This window comes from Rattus norvegicus, chromosome 16 (genome assembly GCF_036323735.1).
Source record: "Rattus norvegicus strain BN/NHsdMcwi chromosome 16, GRCr8, whole genome shotgun sequence".
NCBI lineage: Eukaryota > Metazoa > Chordata > Mammalia > Rodentia > Muridae > Rattus > Rattus norvegicus.
In genome coordinates this window covers 44,466,295-44,481,765 of record NC_086034.1, presented here as the reverse complement: position 1 = coordinate 44,481,765, position 15,471 = coordinate 44,466,295, and the positions used below count along the sequence as shown (strand labels likewise).

The following is a 15,471-nucleotide window of genomic DNA, read 5'->3' as shown; positions in this document are numbered from 1 at the left end:
GACCATTACATATTTTTATTAAAGAATGCCAGTAGATAACAACAGGAAACCTAAGGTCAGAAATATTTCTTGTGTCGCTTTATTTAGCACACTTTCACAGACTGTAAAATCAGATGATTTTGAATTCTCAAGCTTTTAAAAAAAGCCTTCTTTATATGTATGCCATTTTAAATGTGTTTCAAGGCCAAAACAAAGCATATATAATATCAGAGTTCATAAATAATGCTTTACCACTTAAATAATAGGTTAAATATAAATTAATATTATGTGTTATTCTAGAAGTGCTTTCTTTATAGGATAAGACTGTTTTAGTAAATATCAGGCTGCAATTGATTGCAATATTAAGTAGGTTGTGGTATCTCTTAGTACCAACTGTACTAAATTGTAGGCACACTAGATATGAACCACTATTTAATTCTGCACACCATGCCTGAATTTTGTACTTTGAATGTAAAGGAATAAAAAATAGTACTATGTACAGATTAAAATACAAATTAGTCTGACAGCAGAGTAAGTACAGTATTAAAGCATAATACAATCCACTTACAATTCCAAGGATCAATGTGTTTATATAGGTCATGAATTTATAGACAGAGAATGGTAGACAATCGTATCGTAGACTCTATCAACAGAGGATTGTAGTCAACCATATTGTTCAGATTTTATGAAATAGCCAGAGACAATTTCACATGAAGTTTCAATTTCACTGTGGTTACTAATTTCTTTAGAACATTTTTAAAAGAAACTCTCTGGTACCTTAAAATTTCTAATGTAGTATCTATCTCTCACTGTCATGTGTTCACTATGTGTGCACAAGGACAAGTACATATGTGTGTGCATCAGTACATGCTCACATGTGTGTCACATTCACTCACACTGATAATATTAACCATGACCTGCACACAAGCAAGTATCAATATTGGAGATTATCATCCTGGAATACAAGCAAGGATTTTATAGTGCTTATAGATAATCAAGAAATCATTATTGAAGATCTGAACAAGGAAAAAAGTTATTTAAGTAGATTTTTTTAAAAATCAAAAACTAATAAAGATTTACATTAACCTTGGCTGCTGCTGCTCCTGCTGCTGCTGCTGCTGCTGCTGCTGCTGCTGCTGCTGCTGCTGCTGCTGCTGCTGTAATAAGGGGGAGGAGGAGAGACAAGGGAGAATACAAACTCCCCAGTAGTCATCACCATCCTCAGCACTGTTTTACAAGTAATGGGATGGAGGCTGGCTTAGGATTGAAACAAGTCCTTCTAAGCCACAGTTATAAATGACAAGTCTCAGAATTTAGCTAATGCCTGTTATTCCTTAAGACCAAGCTCTTGGCTTTAGTTTCATACTAAGAAATGACTAATGATGAAAACAACCAACAATGTGAAGAATATCTCTTTTAACCTGAAAGCGGCACGTGTGTTTTTAAAAACATATTTCTAGATATTGTATTTTATAAGTGTGTATCATCTGATTTGGAACAAAAAGACATATGTATGCATTCTAAGTAACATAGAGTTTAACATAGCTATTAAAAAACCACACATTAGCCTGCAAACAAAAAATTACAGTAATTTGAAATATTAGACATATTTCTATCGACATACACATACAGGCCAAAACAGAAAGCAATTAGAAACTAGAGAAGACCCTTGAGTATATAACAAGAGCTGGCATCGGTACAGTTAGCCTTTTGAGGTTGCTAAAAGATAAAGCTTAGTTGTTAGGAATACTTCTACTTTTCCTATTAATCGAACAATTCTCTGGATCTCTCACCTTTCGCCACTGACATATTCAAATACGGAGTGAAGAAAGCTTGAGATTGGAGGACATGCTTTAGATGGAAATATTGCTTTCAGTGTATTTGTGTCTGTATGACACCATAACGCTGCTCAGCTTCCTCCTTGCCTCCTTAGCCACAGTGAAATGTGACAATGTTAATTGTGATTTTGTTTTCCTTGAGTTTAGTTAGCTCTAAAGATTTTTTCTCTGAAGCACCAACTGTAGTTGTGGGGCTTTTAGAAGTCCTCCAGTATCCATCAAACATAACTCTGTTAAGGGTTGGCTTTTAAGCCTCTTCACCTGCTAAATCATCCCTTTAATTATTTATTCATCCACGTCTCTTTCTACCTTTGGAAGTTTACAGCCATGTTCACTTTTCTAGGAATGTGCTTTTTTAACACAGTTTAACTTTTCGCCATCCAACCAAAACATTCTGAAAAGTCTTGCTACTAAATATGAACCATACTTTCATGACACTATGATAGTGAATATTATCTACTTGGTTGATAGAATGCTTCCATGATCACTGAGGCTGCTCGCTGTGGCCTTCTGGTCCCTCTTCCCTTTGGATAACAGAGTGGATAGAGCCAAGCATAGCAGTAACATCGTGGGTAGAGATGCTTCTGCCAAGACTCAAGGGCCAGGGTCACTTCAACCTTTTTCTGCCTTCTCTGTATCTGTTATCCTCAGTAATGCCTTGTCCGTCACTGCTGGATTCTGTGCTACTTCATTTTGTAAGAGAATGCCAGTGCTTGCAATAGGAAGACTTCTATAACCACAAATGTCCCAGTTGCTTGCCAACTCTGAGTCTTTTTCCAGTTATACTAGGCTCTCATCCTGTACCACATTTCCATATGCTGTTCCTCTCTTACAGTAAGCTCCTATCCAGCCACATCCCACAGAGATTGTGATCCTATTCTCTACGTAGTCCTTACCATACATGGTTACTAAGAGATTTTTACCCAACACTTAGCCAAAAGACCTCTTTTCAAGTTCTCTCCTGTGTCCCCCTTCCATTGCATAATCCCTTCTAGCCTTCCCAATTAAAAGTCTACCTTTTCACAAGATATTTACAGATGTATTTACATTATGTATGAATGACCCTGTCCTCTAGGTTTTCTTATTACATGCATTCTCTTTTCATTCTCAATGATCTCACTAAATCACATATCAATGTCCATGATTTTATTCACAACTTTGGTACTGACAAGCTCTTGTCCAGTTCTAGAGACAAGCATTTAACTGTTCATTATATAAGCACTGTTAGACTTTATTTACTAATATATAGGTCTTCCTACCATTTACATTGTAAAATGTAAGATACAGTATATATGAAAGTAAAATCATGAATATAAAACTAAGAAGTAAAGCATAGTTCAGTGTTAGATCATGTGCAAGAGCCTAAACTGTATCCCCAATACCACAAAATTATAGAAATGATTTATAAATATATTAAAAGTCCTCCTGTTGTGCACAACTTATATGTCACCTACATTTCTTGTTATTATTATAGGTTTAGGCCATGCACTGAAATGTAAAACAGGTGTAACATATGTAAACCTGCAAAATACTCTCAATAAAAAAAAAGTCTATCTATAGATAAAGACGTCAGTCATTTCATTAAATGAGAAGTTCATGACAACAACATAAACAAATGTGTGTTCAAAGAAGAACTAAAATCACAATTATGGCCATGTTGTAATCATATATTGTCTATGGAAAATATATAATATTCTATAAAGCACATACAGCCTTAAAAATTTATGCAAATACTAACATCTCTATAGCAAACTATACATGTTCATATCCACATATAATGTGTTATATATAGTTTTCGCAGCAAACCAGTTATTATATTATCTTTAGTTAGCTTATTATTAAAGTAAAATTTATAACTTAGTAAAGCTTAACCACTTTTCCAAACACAAACACATTTTAAATATGGGACCTAAGAAAAATATCCTATCTGGGTATAATCTTCTATCCATCTTTTATGAACATGTTATATTTTGCTAGAAAGTATTTGAATTGTTTAGTGTAGATGTAAGTACCATTCAAATAAAAAAATATGTATCATACAATAAAATTTATTTGGATAGGTACTTTAAAACATAGAATTTCATATTAATGGTGTAGTATGTATTATAAAATATGCACACATTTTACAATCAGGTTAAATACATATCTCCTCAAATATGTCTTACTTATTCATTCAAAACTATTGAAAATCCTCCTCGCTTATTGAGATATGCAGTACACGATCACTGTAAGTAGTCCTTTCATTGGGAAATAGCACCCCAAAACTAAGTACCACAGCCTAACTGCAGCATATCTGCTCATTCCTCCCTAGTTTCTGGAAACCAACTTTTCTACTCTTAATTTCATTGACATCAGATAATTTATTTTCCACCTACTTATGAGATCTCACATTATCTGTATGTCTATGTCTGGCTTTTTTCACTTAACCTAATCTTCAGGTCCAGCTATGTTCTCTTTATACTGTGTACCCAAACAGTTAAGTCCATCTATATTGGCTGTATATCCACAACTATCAAGAGAATTTTAGCTCCTTACCCTTGTCAGCAATTGTCCACTGATGACTTGAACTTACATCCAGGGAGGGAGCAGTTGCACAGGTCTGAGGTATTTTGCCCATTATATCATTTCTCAGATTGCCACAACAATTCAGAATAACACAGGGTTCAACTGTCATTTCTCTACTATAAATACATCTTACAAACAAACCAATGAATGGGTAAGGCTTCACTTTTGCCATTATATTTTAGTGATAAATTGGCTTATAAAATTTAGGAGTCGATATCCACTTTGTCTTTGTGTTCTGAGTAAAATATTGCCTTTTCCCCCTTGAGAACTAATGTTCTCCATAAACTAGAAGTGCAGTAGACCCCTTAGGTAAACTGCATCTTCACACTCTTATTCAACAGCAAGTAAAATGGCTTACTTTTATAAGGTCTGTCAAGATTGCAGTAACACAGCTTTGTTTGTTAAAAGAATGGGTTGCTCGGTTTTTGTTTATTTTAAATGTTATAAATTCCCAAGATCTGAGATGTGTGAAACCTTCAAGAAGAAATTTCATTTGGAACAAAAAGTCATTTCATAAGCCTAATTTATGTCTATGGACTCAGTTTACATAAAATAGAACTTAACTAAGGATCTGTAAGCTGTGCAGCCAGTAGCTTTGCTCATAAATCAGGAAGATATTTACTACAGATAATTTGAATCATACTTTAAATCCATGAACTTTAAGACCTTGCTACTGAGTAATCTGGGAGGGTTAAATAATTCTCTTTCCTTGAACACAGTAGTCTGTCACTTCTTTGTACCAAATCATTACTTGCTCACCAAACTTTTAATGATTCATAACTAGCGATGTGATGTAAGCATCTGAACTATTTATTATTCTAATGGAAGATACTGTTGAGGAGCAAACCACTTGTCACTTTGTTATTACGAAAAGTATTAATGCCCTGCATATATTACACAGTGCTAAGTCATAGGAAGCTAATCCCACTCACTCTTTTGGACTCCAACAAAGTCCTTTGTAGCATCTATATAATACTGTTCTTCTTTTTGTCCCTTTGTAGTTGTTTGAAATTACAGTGCCTCTCTCTCAAGGCCCCAAACCAGTCACAATCAGTTTTGCCAATCACACTTCCTGCCGGTGCATGTCTAAACTGGATGTTTACAGACAAGTTCATTCAATTATTAGACGTTCTCTGCCAGCAACATTACCACAGTGAGTATGAATTAAGCCTATTTTTTCTACATCTCCTCCTAATATAAAATTGTCTTCCAATAAACACAAGTTTATCGAAGGAAGCTTTTAAAAGACTGTTATATTTCTTCATGGAATACAAAACACAAGATACTATATAATAAAAGACGAATTATACTGAGCTACCTTTTGCATAGTTGGGGTAGTTTGCAATATAAAAGGATGTTCTATAGAATGGTGCACAACCTGCCACTATTCATACAATTAATTAAGTAGTCACAATGATTTAACATCTATAAAATTGAATGTTCCCTTTCAAATGATTCTAAAGCTTAAAAATTTAAACCTTAATGATTAAAGTATAAAACAAAAAATATCCATACATATTATGATGATATATAAGACATAGTTGAAATGTATCTCCCTATTTCTTATTTCAGCAGAATGTGACTATTGAATTCTTAATTACTTGAAATTTCTCTTGATGTTACTGAAATTAACATTCAAACTATCATTTAACATTCAAGTTGTTTTCGTGTCTTCATTTTAGCTTAGCAAAGAGTAGCATTTGAGCAAAGGGAGTGACAGAACATTAATTTGGACACTCTGAATAACTGAATTGGAATAATTGGAATACTTTTCATTGTCATTTGGGTCTTAGGAACTTTGAACCCAAAACAAAGTTGCAGCTCAGCATTTTTAAAAATCATTTCTGGTACATATAATAGATACATAAGAGTGAATCAAGCATAATTCCAGTGCTTACTACAATAGCATATGTAGATGGATAGTATGTAGGGCAGAAAATTAAGAAACCCCTTCACCTTAGGAGCTTTGGCCATAAAAGTTTCACTCATGGTGGGCCTCCCCTGGGGTCTCTTCACGCTGCTCAACTTAATCTGGCAGATAAGTGGCCTTCTTAAGGCATTTTACAGAACTCAATGATAGCTTAAATATTAACACAAATCTATCCTCCTTGGCATGAAGAGGAAAAGGTCTCACAGATTTCTGTGAAGAAAACATGGTAATATAAAAAGGCAAAGTGAGCTCCTTAAATGAAGAGTAGGTCCTACGGGTTGGCTCATTCATGCAGCTTTCGGAGTGCTGTTCCTTTTCTAGACCCTATTTCCTTAGGCATAGCATCCATTCTGAGAATGTAAAGTATCATCTTTGCGTTTGGGCTTCTCCAAATTTCATCTGAAGATCTGATAATGGTCTTGGCTTCTAGTAATTTTTGTATACTTATCTTACACTTCCATATAATTGGATTAGCTATATGTCACTTCCAAAGATGATCTCAGTCCCTTCTATTTCTCTACTTTTCAAAGCACAGAGTTCTCATATTCTTTTGAGACTTTGAAATTTGCAGGTCTGGCTAATTATTTCTTCCTTTATTCCCATCGTCATTTGGGAGAAGAAGGCAATACCTTTTCCAACTTACATATAATTATATAGAATTATATCCACCGACTTCATTCTCTGTGTACGTCTGATTTAGTACATCAGTGTCAAGCCAGTCTCTTTCTCCTATTCCTGTTCACTACTGTAAGCCTTAAAAGACATCATTTGATTCATCCAAGAAGAGTGCTTATCAATTGCTTTAAGAATTGAGCACACATTTCTCAACATTCTTTCTCTGTGTCATCTTGTCATTAGTCTACATGTCTGTGTTTTACTAAGTCTAAATCCCTGGTCACAAGTTCATTTCCTGCTCTGAATCTTATTTCTATTATGACTTTAGCTCTAAGTTCTCTTTTCTGCCTTTTTAAGGCCAGATCCATTTCTTGACCTCAGATTAAGGTCCTTCCCCTGCATTTTCCTCATCAAACTACCACAGTCAAGAGTGTTTCTGTGTTAAGATGACTGTGTTTCTTTTTGCTGTGGAGATTATGCCTTAGAGATGTAATTGTGTTATTATTATATGTACATCTAGTTTATTTATTTCATAACTTCTATGTTATATTAAATTATTAAATGATCATGTTTTCATATAACAATATACTACAGGCAAATCAATGTACCTCAAAATATAAAGAGAAGCGTATATTCAAAGAAGGTAGAGGAAGAGACACACAGAGAAGAACAAGTTATGGAGGCACAAGTATCTTAAAGCTAAGGTTGCTGAATTTACTGCTTTGTTAATTGGTTGATGCCTACAGTATCCATGAAGATGTAATGAAATTGAACAGTCTAGTGGCAATGAATGGGATGAGTTAATTAGATTTTAATCCATTAATTTAATAGGACATTAAATAATGAAAAGAGTAGACTGTGATTTTCACATAGGAAGCACCAGCCTAAAGATCCTTTTTATAAAGGCATGAAACTAGAAAAGGAAGTTAACAGATAAACGATGTGAAAAGGCTCAGAATAGTCAAAGCATCCTGAACTGTACATGATATATCAAAAACTGTCTGACAATTATAATTTAAAAATGATAATGACATTATGTCAGTCTTTGGAGTAGTGTCAAATTGAAAAGAAAGATAAGGGGTGGCAAAAAATAGAAAATTCCAGCTTAGGTGATAATTCATCTTTTATTTGTTTACTGAAATTGTTATGAAATGTGTTCAATGGCAATAAATTACATTTACTGGAATTTAAGGGGAAAGTTTCATTATTTGAAGATGGATATCTTTGCTTAGGAGAACAGCAGTTTCATGTGCCAGGTGATTTTTTGCTTAAGACTTGAAAACTCAGAATCTTTAGACCATCAATCTGTAATAGATCCTCAGTCCAACTGCTTAAAAAGCTCAAAAGTCATGACATTTTCTTTTCCCAGCTTTAATTGCCCAAATTCCCTTTAAGTTTGAAGATCATACATTGTTCCATCCTTGAAATATAAATAGAGGACCATGAAAATAATTTTTTTAACATTTATAAAAGAGTAGAAATATAGGATACTCCCACTAAATCAAAACATAATATTTTAAAAATGTTTTTGTTTTTGTTTTTTATTATTTATTCACTTTACATCATGATTGCTGCCCCGACTCCTTCACACAGTCCTTCCCTCCATCCCCATCTCCTCTGAGTGGAGGCATCCCCCATATCTCCCCACCCTGGTACATGAAGTGTCTGCAGGACTAGAGTCATCCTCTCCCACTGACGCTAGACAAGGCAGCCCAGTGAGGGGAATGTATTCCACAAACAACATCGGGTTTAGGGACAAACCCAGCTCCAGTTGTTGGTGGACCCACAAGAAGACTGTGCTGCATACCTGCTACATATGGACCGGGAAATTAGATCCAGCCATTTATATTCTGTGTTTGGTGGTTCAGCCTCTGAGTGTCCCCAAGGGTCCAGATTAGTTGATTCTGTTGGCCTTCTTATAGAGTTTCTATCTCCTTTATGGCCTCAATCATTCCCTCAACCATCTGATCAGAAAGAATTTTTTCTCAGCATTCATAAATATGCGTTCTAGGATGTTCTAGAAATATCCTCTTTGCAAATTTAAAATCCCTATGAACACTGTCATTATTTTTGAAGCTGTAGTGTATCTATCTACTCATCATTTCTTCAATTCTCATAGAATATGTTTCTATATACACATATATAAATATAGAATATATATGTTTGTCTATATACTTATATATGTATATGTATTATATTATGTATGTGTGTGTATTATATATTATCATGCTCTATTGAGGACCTGTTGGTTTGAATGAACTTACCAGTGAAAGTTAGTCAAGAGAATCATTGTTTGAATCCTGAAGCAATATTTTTTTCTAACAAGGTGTTATGTAGTAGCTGGATGGTCTGTTTTATCCAAGATTGCATTTGATATCACTGCATTTTTGTGACTTGCTGGTTGACAAGGAGCAGGAACAACATAATGTAAATAGCACAATGTAAATAATAGTCTATCAGTTTACATGCCTCAGTGACACTGTGCATGTTATTTTCCCAGCAGAAAGGAAAATTAATGATAAATTCAAAAGACTAATAGTTTTTAAAGCATCGAACAGCAGCTTTCAGAGATTTGCTTCATTTTTTTAAGGTATTAAGGTACATAGAAAGTTTTCTGTACAGAAAAATGGTGAGACAAGTTTCAGCACAATCAAAACAGTTGACATATTTTTGTTCTCATAAAATAGACAATGAAATAGTATTATTTCAACCTTGTTGACATACAGTGCCATTCCTTTTGGAGGGAATGATACAAAGAAGAATTAAGGATATTATATTTAATAATTATAATAAACAAAATTCCAGAGACTACATTAGAGTTCTCCTTGTAGTACATTCTAGAGAATTTGGCAGTGAATAATGTCATGTACCCACCATTATACTACCACATAGAAGAGTTTCATTTCTCTTGAAATTCCATGTTATGCCTCCTCATTTCCCTTCCCTTGTACTCCTGACACTAGTGAGTTATTTTGAGGTCACATCAACCTTCTATTACCCTTTAGTGACTTTTCGTGTTGCCACTTGGTTTGGGTTTCACTTTCTGCTGGTGAAGTATTGTAACAAGGTTATAATACCAGAGTCTTTCTGAAGCACATTCTTAATGAATTTCTGATTATTCAACTTTATATTTTCTCAGACTTATTTCAATTATTTTGAAATAATTGTGGATATAAAATCTGACAGTGATAAAATAATTTTTATTGTTGTATCCTATTAAAAGTTCTGTAAACCCTCTAAAAACAAATGAATCACAGGCCTTAATACCTTTCTGCACACTTAACTCACCCAGGTTCCTCCTCTTGTAACCTTAAAGTTCAAAACTCAAGCACTATGTGGTCAGTTAACTAGTTAATGGCTATATAGCCCGACGACTTCATACCAAATATTGGACAACATTTTATGGCATGCTAATGCTTTATAACAGTTGTTTGGAATTATATAAGAAGAAAAATATATGGTATTGCCAATTTATTTTTAAATGAATGAACATAATTTCTTGTTCTTTCAAATATTCCTTCACAAATTTATTAAAAGCACAGACTTTCCATCCATTACACTTATATATCCTTCTTTTTCTTCAACAACTGAACAAACCCTGGCTCTAACCTCTCTCCTTCCTGTTTGAAGACCAACAGGACGTGGGCAAACAACAACACAAATACACAAGGCTAGAAACATATGAAAATCAACAAAAATTAATACAAATAAGCATATGCAAATTATTTAGATATATGTATATTAAATATAGTCCCTTATATTTTAAACATCAGAGTCTTAAGATGCATTATTTCTTACTACGTCTGATGAGGAAAGTTACATTATAACATTGAATACAAGGGCACTTTGCTTACATGTGGTGTGTGTGTGAGAGTGTATGTGTATAGGAACTGAACACATAGTCTCTCATACAGTAACAAGCACTCTACCACTCAGCTATGAATAGCTGAAACCTCTGAAAGTTTTCAGAGTGAAAGGTTTTATTACTTTTTATAGATTGGAAAGCACTATAGGAAAGCTATAACTGAATAAATATCTATATAAACTTAAAAGTGTATTCTGGCGACATGAAGAATGATGTCAAGATAAGAAATTATTGAAAAAGTATGTGAAACAAAACTAATGGAGGATTTTAGCAGAGCTCTGCAGCCTTTACATCACCAAAATACTGCAGTCCTTCCAGTTGCTTTCAGACCACAACCTTTTAAGAAATGTCAGGGTCTATATTCTTCCATAATATAGTTTTACAGAGTTGAAGTATAGATGCTGTCAACAGTAGACATTTAAGAAATCAGATATGTGTCTTGATAGCAAAGTTATTCATGTAGCTAGCAATCCCTTTATTTACTTTTTTGGCTCATCTAGAATTGGGGCTAGTGTTTTGCACATATCAAAACATCATTTTGTAACTAAAGATTAAACTTTGTCAATTGTTCTTTAAAAGCCTGCAAAGAAATTGAGATTAATTTATAAAGTAAATCTAGTACAAAGATTATAGTTCTTTGAAAGAATCATAGCATGTCAGTTCATTTCTGTCAAATGCCACTTAGGAGTGGTGTATTTTATATCATTTGGTGCATTTTTGAGGATTCAAGGGATATCATATTTTATCATATAAAATTCCAGTGCCAAAATATAGAGAATATGAGTCACAAGTGTAGAATACATGAGAAAGCATGTCATAATATTTAAAGTACAAGAGCTAGGAATTACAACCCAACACTTAGAATTTGCTATACCCAGAATGCAACATCTTTCTAAATGTTCACACATGAAAATGGACTAATTAAATTGACTTTATCATTGAATACATCAGTTTCCCCCATTGAGAAAAGCATAGATGCTTAAATTCATGACTTCTGATTTCAAACAACAAAACCAATGGCTAGCAATCTGCCTAGTGAAGTTTTCAAATAATGAAATAATTCTTATAAAGGTAACTTTTATCTTTCCTAAAAATTCCAAGTTCTATTTGGAGGAAAACATGAGAAAGTTCATTTGCTTACATAGATCAACATTAAGAATTATTCGACGCCTTGCAAAAACATGTTTCAAATAATGTATATAACAAATATAGCATGTGAAATCTCTTATTAATAAAAATCTCTTTATATGCACATTAATCATTACTTTTGAATATCATTTTCAAAAGCTTGAAAAAGTTTGATTTAAAGCACAAATGTAATGAGTATATTGTGCTAATCCTTCAATCTAATATGACAGCACTTCCTTTCATTTTAATATATTTGAAAATCTTGTTTCCCATCCATTATTTTTGGAATGATAGTCTGTAAAACCTAAGATTATGATTCTTACATTTAAGGGGGCATCATTGAAACATTACAAAATTAAATTTATTTGAATATTGATTTCTATTTTTTCCTTGATTTTTTAATTTTTTTTATCTTTATTAACTTGAGTATTTCTAATTTACATTTCAATTGTTATTCCCCTTCCCGGTTTCCAAGCCAACATCCCCCTAACCCCTCCCACTCACATTCTATATGGGTGTTCCCTTCCCGATTCTCCCCCCATTACCGCCCTCCCACCAACAATCACGTTCACTGGGGGTTCATTCTTGGCAGGACCAAGAGCTTCCCCTTCCACTGGTGCTCTTAATAGGCTATTCATTGTTACCTATGCGGTTGGAGCCCAGGGTCAGTCCATGTATAGTCTTTAGGTAGTGGCTTAGTGCCTGGAAGCTCTGGTTGCTTGACATTGTTGTTCATATGGGGTCTCGAGCCCTTTCAAGCTCTTCCAGTCCTTTCTCTGATTCCTTCAACGGGGGTCCGGTTCTCAGTTCAGTGGTTTGCATTTGCCATTCGCCTATGTATTTGCTGTATTCTGACTGTGTCTCTCAGGAGAGATCTACATCCGGTTCCTGTTGGCCTGCAATTCTTTGCTTCATACATCTTATCTAGTTTGATGGCTATATATGTATGGGCCACATATGGGGCAGGCTCTGAATGGGTGTTCCTTCTGCCTCCGTTCTAAACTTTGCCTCCCTATTCCCTGCCAAGGGTATTCTTGTTCCCCTTTTAAAGAAGGAGTGAAGCATTTGCATTTTGGTCATCCTTCTTGAGTTTCATGTGTTTGTGCATCTAGGGTAATTCAAGCATTTGGGCTAATAGCCACTTATCAATGAGTGCATACCATGTGTGTTTTTCTGTGATTGGGTTACCTAACTCAGGATGATATTTTCCAGTTTGATCCATTTGCCTATGAATTTCATAAAATCAATGATTTTGATAGGTGAGTAATATTCCATTGTGTAGATATACCACATTTTCTGTATCCATTCCTCTGTTGAAGGGCATCTGGGTTCTTTCCAGCTTCTGGTTATTATAAATAAGGCTGCTATGAACATAGTGGAGCATGTATCTATGTTGGGGCATCTTTTCGGTATATGCCCAAGAAAGGTGTAGCTGGGTCCTCAGGTATTTCAATGTTCAGTTTTCTGAGGAACCTCCAGAATGATTTCGAGAATGGTTGTGCCACTCTAAAATCCCACCAACGATGGAGGAGTGTTCCTCTTTCTCCACATCCTCGCTAGCATTTGCTGTCACCTGAGTTTTTGATCTTAGCCATTCTCACTGGTGTGAGGTGAAATCTCAGGATTGTTTTGATTTTCATTTCCCTTATGACTAAAGATGTTGAACATTTCTTTAAGTATTTCTCAGCCATTCGGCATTCCTCAGCTGTGAATTCTTTGTTTAGCTCTGAACCCTATTTATAACAGGGTTATTTGTCTCCCTGCAGTCTAACTTCTTGAGTTTTTTGTATATTTTGGATATAAGGCCTCTATCTGTTGTAGGATTGGTAAAGATCTTTTCTCAATCTGTTGGTTGCCATTTTGTCCTAACAACACTGTCCTCTGCCTTACAGGAGCTTTGCAGTTTTATGAGATCCCATTTATCGATTTTTGATCTTAGACTATGAGCCATTGGTGTTTTGTTCAGTAAATTTTCTCCAGTGCCTATGTGTTTGAGATGCTTCTCCATTTCTCTTCTATTAGTTTGAGTGTATCTGGTTTGATATGGAGGTCCTTGATCCACTTGTACTTAAGCTTTTTAAACGTGATAAGCATGGATCGATCTGCATTCTTCTTCATGCTGACCTCCAGTTGAACCAGCACCATTTGTTGAAAACGCTATCTTTTTTCCATTGGATAGTTTTGGCTCCTTGGTCAAAAATCAAGTGACCATAGTTGTGTGGGTTCATATCTGGGTCTTCAATTCTATTCCACTAGTCTATCTGTCTGTGTCTGTACCAATACCATGCAATTTTTATCACTATTGCTCTGTAATACTGCTTGAGTTCAGGGATACTGATTCCCCCAGAAGTCCTTTTATTGTTGAGGATAGTTTTAGCTATCCTGGGTTTTTTGTTATTCCAGATGAATTTGCAAATTGTTCTGTCTAACTCTCTGAAGAATTGGGTTGGTATTTTGATGGGGATTGCATTGAATCTGTAGATCGCTTTTGGTAAAATGACCATTTTTACTATATTATTCCTGCCAATCCATGAGCATGGGAGATCTTTCCATCTTCTGAGGTCTTCTTCAATTTCTTTCTTCAGAGGCTTGAAGTTCTTATCATACAGATCTTTTACTTGCTTTGTATTTTATATTATTTTATTATTATATTTTATATTATTTGGGACTGTTATGAAGGGTGTCGTTTCCCTAATTTCTTTCTCGCCTTGTTTCTCTTTTGTGTAGAGGAAGGCTACTGATTTATTTGAGTTAATTTTATACCCAGCCACTTTGCTGAAGTTGTTTATCGGCTTTAGTAGTTCTCTGGTGGAACTTTTGGGATCACGTAAATATACTATCATATCATCTGCAAATAGTGATATTTTGACTTTGTCCTTTCCAATCTGTATCCAGTTGATCGCCTTTTTTTGTCTGATTGCTCTGGCTAGAACTTCAAGAACTATATTGAATAAGTAGAGAGGGAGTGGGCAGCCTTGTCTAGTCCCTGATTTTTGTGGGATTGCTTCAAGTTTCTCTCCATTTAGTTTAATGTTAGCAACTGGTTTGCTGTATATGGCTTTTACTATGTTTAGGTATGGGCCTTGAATTCCTATTCTTTCCAGGACTTTTATCAGGAAGGGGTGTTGAATTTTGTCAAATGCTTTCTCAGCATCTAATGAAATAATCATGTGGTTTTGTTCTTTCAGTTTGTTTATGTAATGGATAACATTGATGGTTTTCCGTATATTAAACCATCCCTGCATGCCTGAGATGAAGCCTATTTGATCATGAAGAATGATTGTTTTGATGTGCTCTTGGATTCGGTTTGCCAGAATTTTATGGAATATTGTTGCGTCGATATTCATAGGGGAAATTGTTCTGATGTTCTCTTTCTTTGTTGGGTCTTTGTGTGATTTAGGTACAAGAGTAATTGTGGCTTCATAGAAGGAATTTGGTAGCGCTCCATCTGTTTCAATTTTGTGGAATCGTTTGGATAATTTGGGTTTGAGGGCTTCTATGACTATCTGATCAAATTCTGCACCTGGGCTCTTTTTGGTTGGGAGACCTTT

At 34.7% G+C, this 15,471-nt stretch overlaps 1 protein-coding gene across 1 annotated transcript in view; it reads left to right on the top strand.

Annotated features, from left to right (window-relative positions):
• Vegfc (vascular endothelial growth factor C) overlaps positions 1-15,471 on the top strand; it is a 115,595-nt gene that overhangs the window by 79,122 nt on the left and 21,002 nt on the right. The window contains exon 4 of the mRNA NM_053653.2: positions 5,384-5,535. Coding sequence (NP_446105.1) covers positions 5,384-5,535 — 152 coding nt within the window. The remainder of the gene's footprint in view (positions 1-5,383; positions 5,536-15,471) is intronic.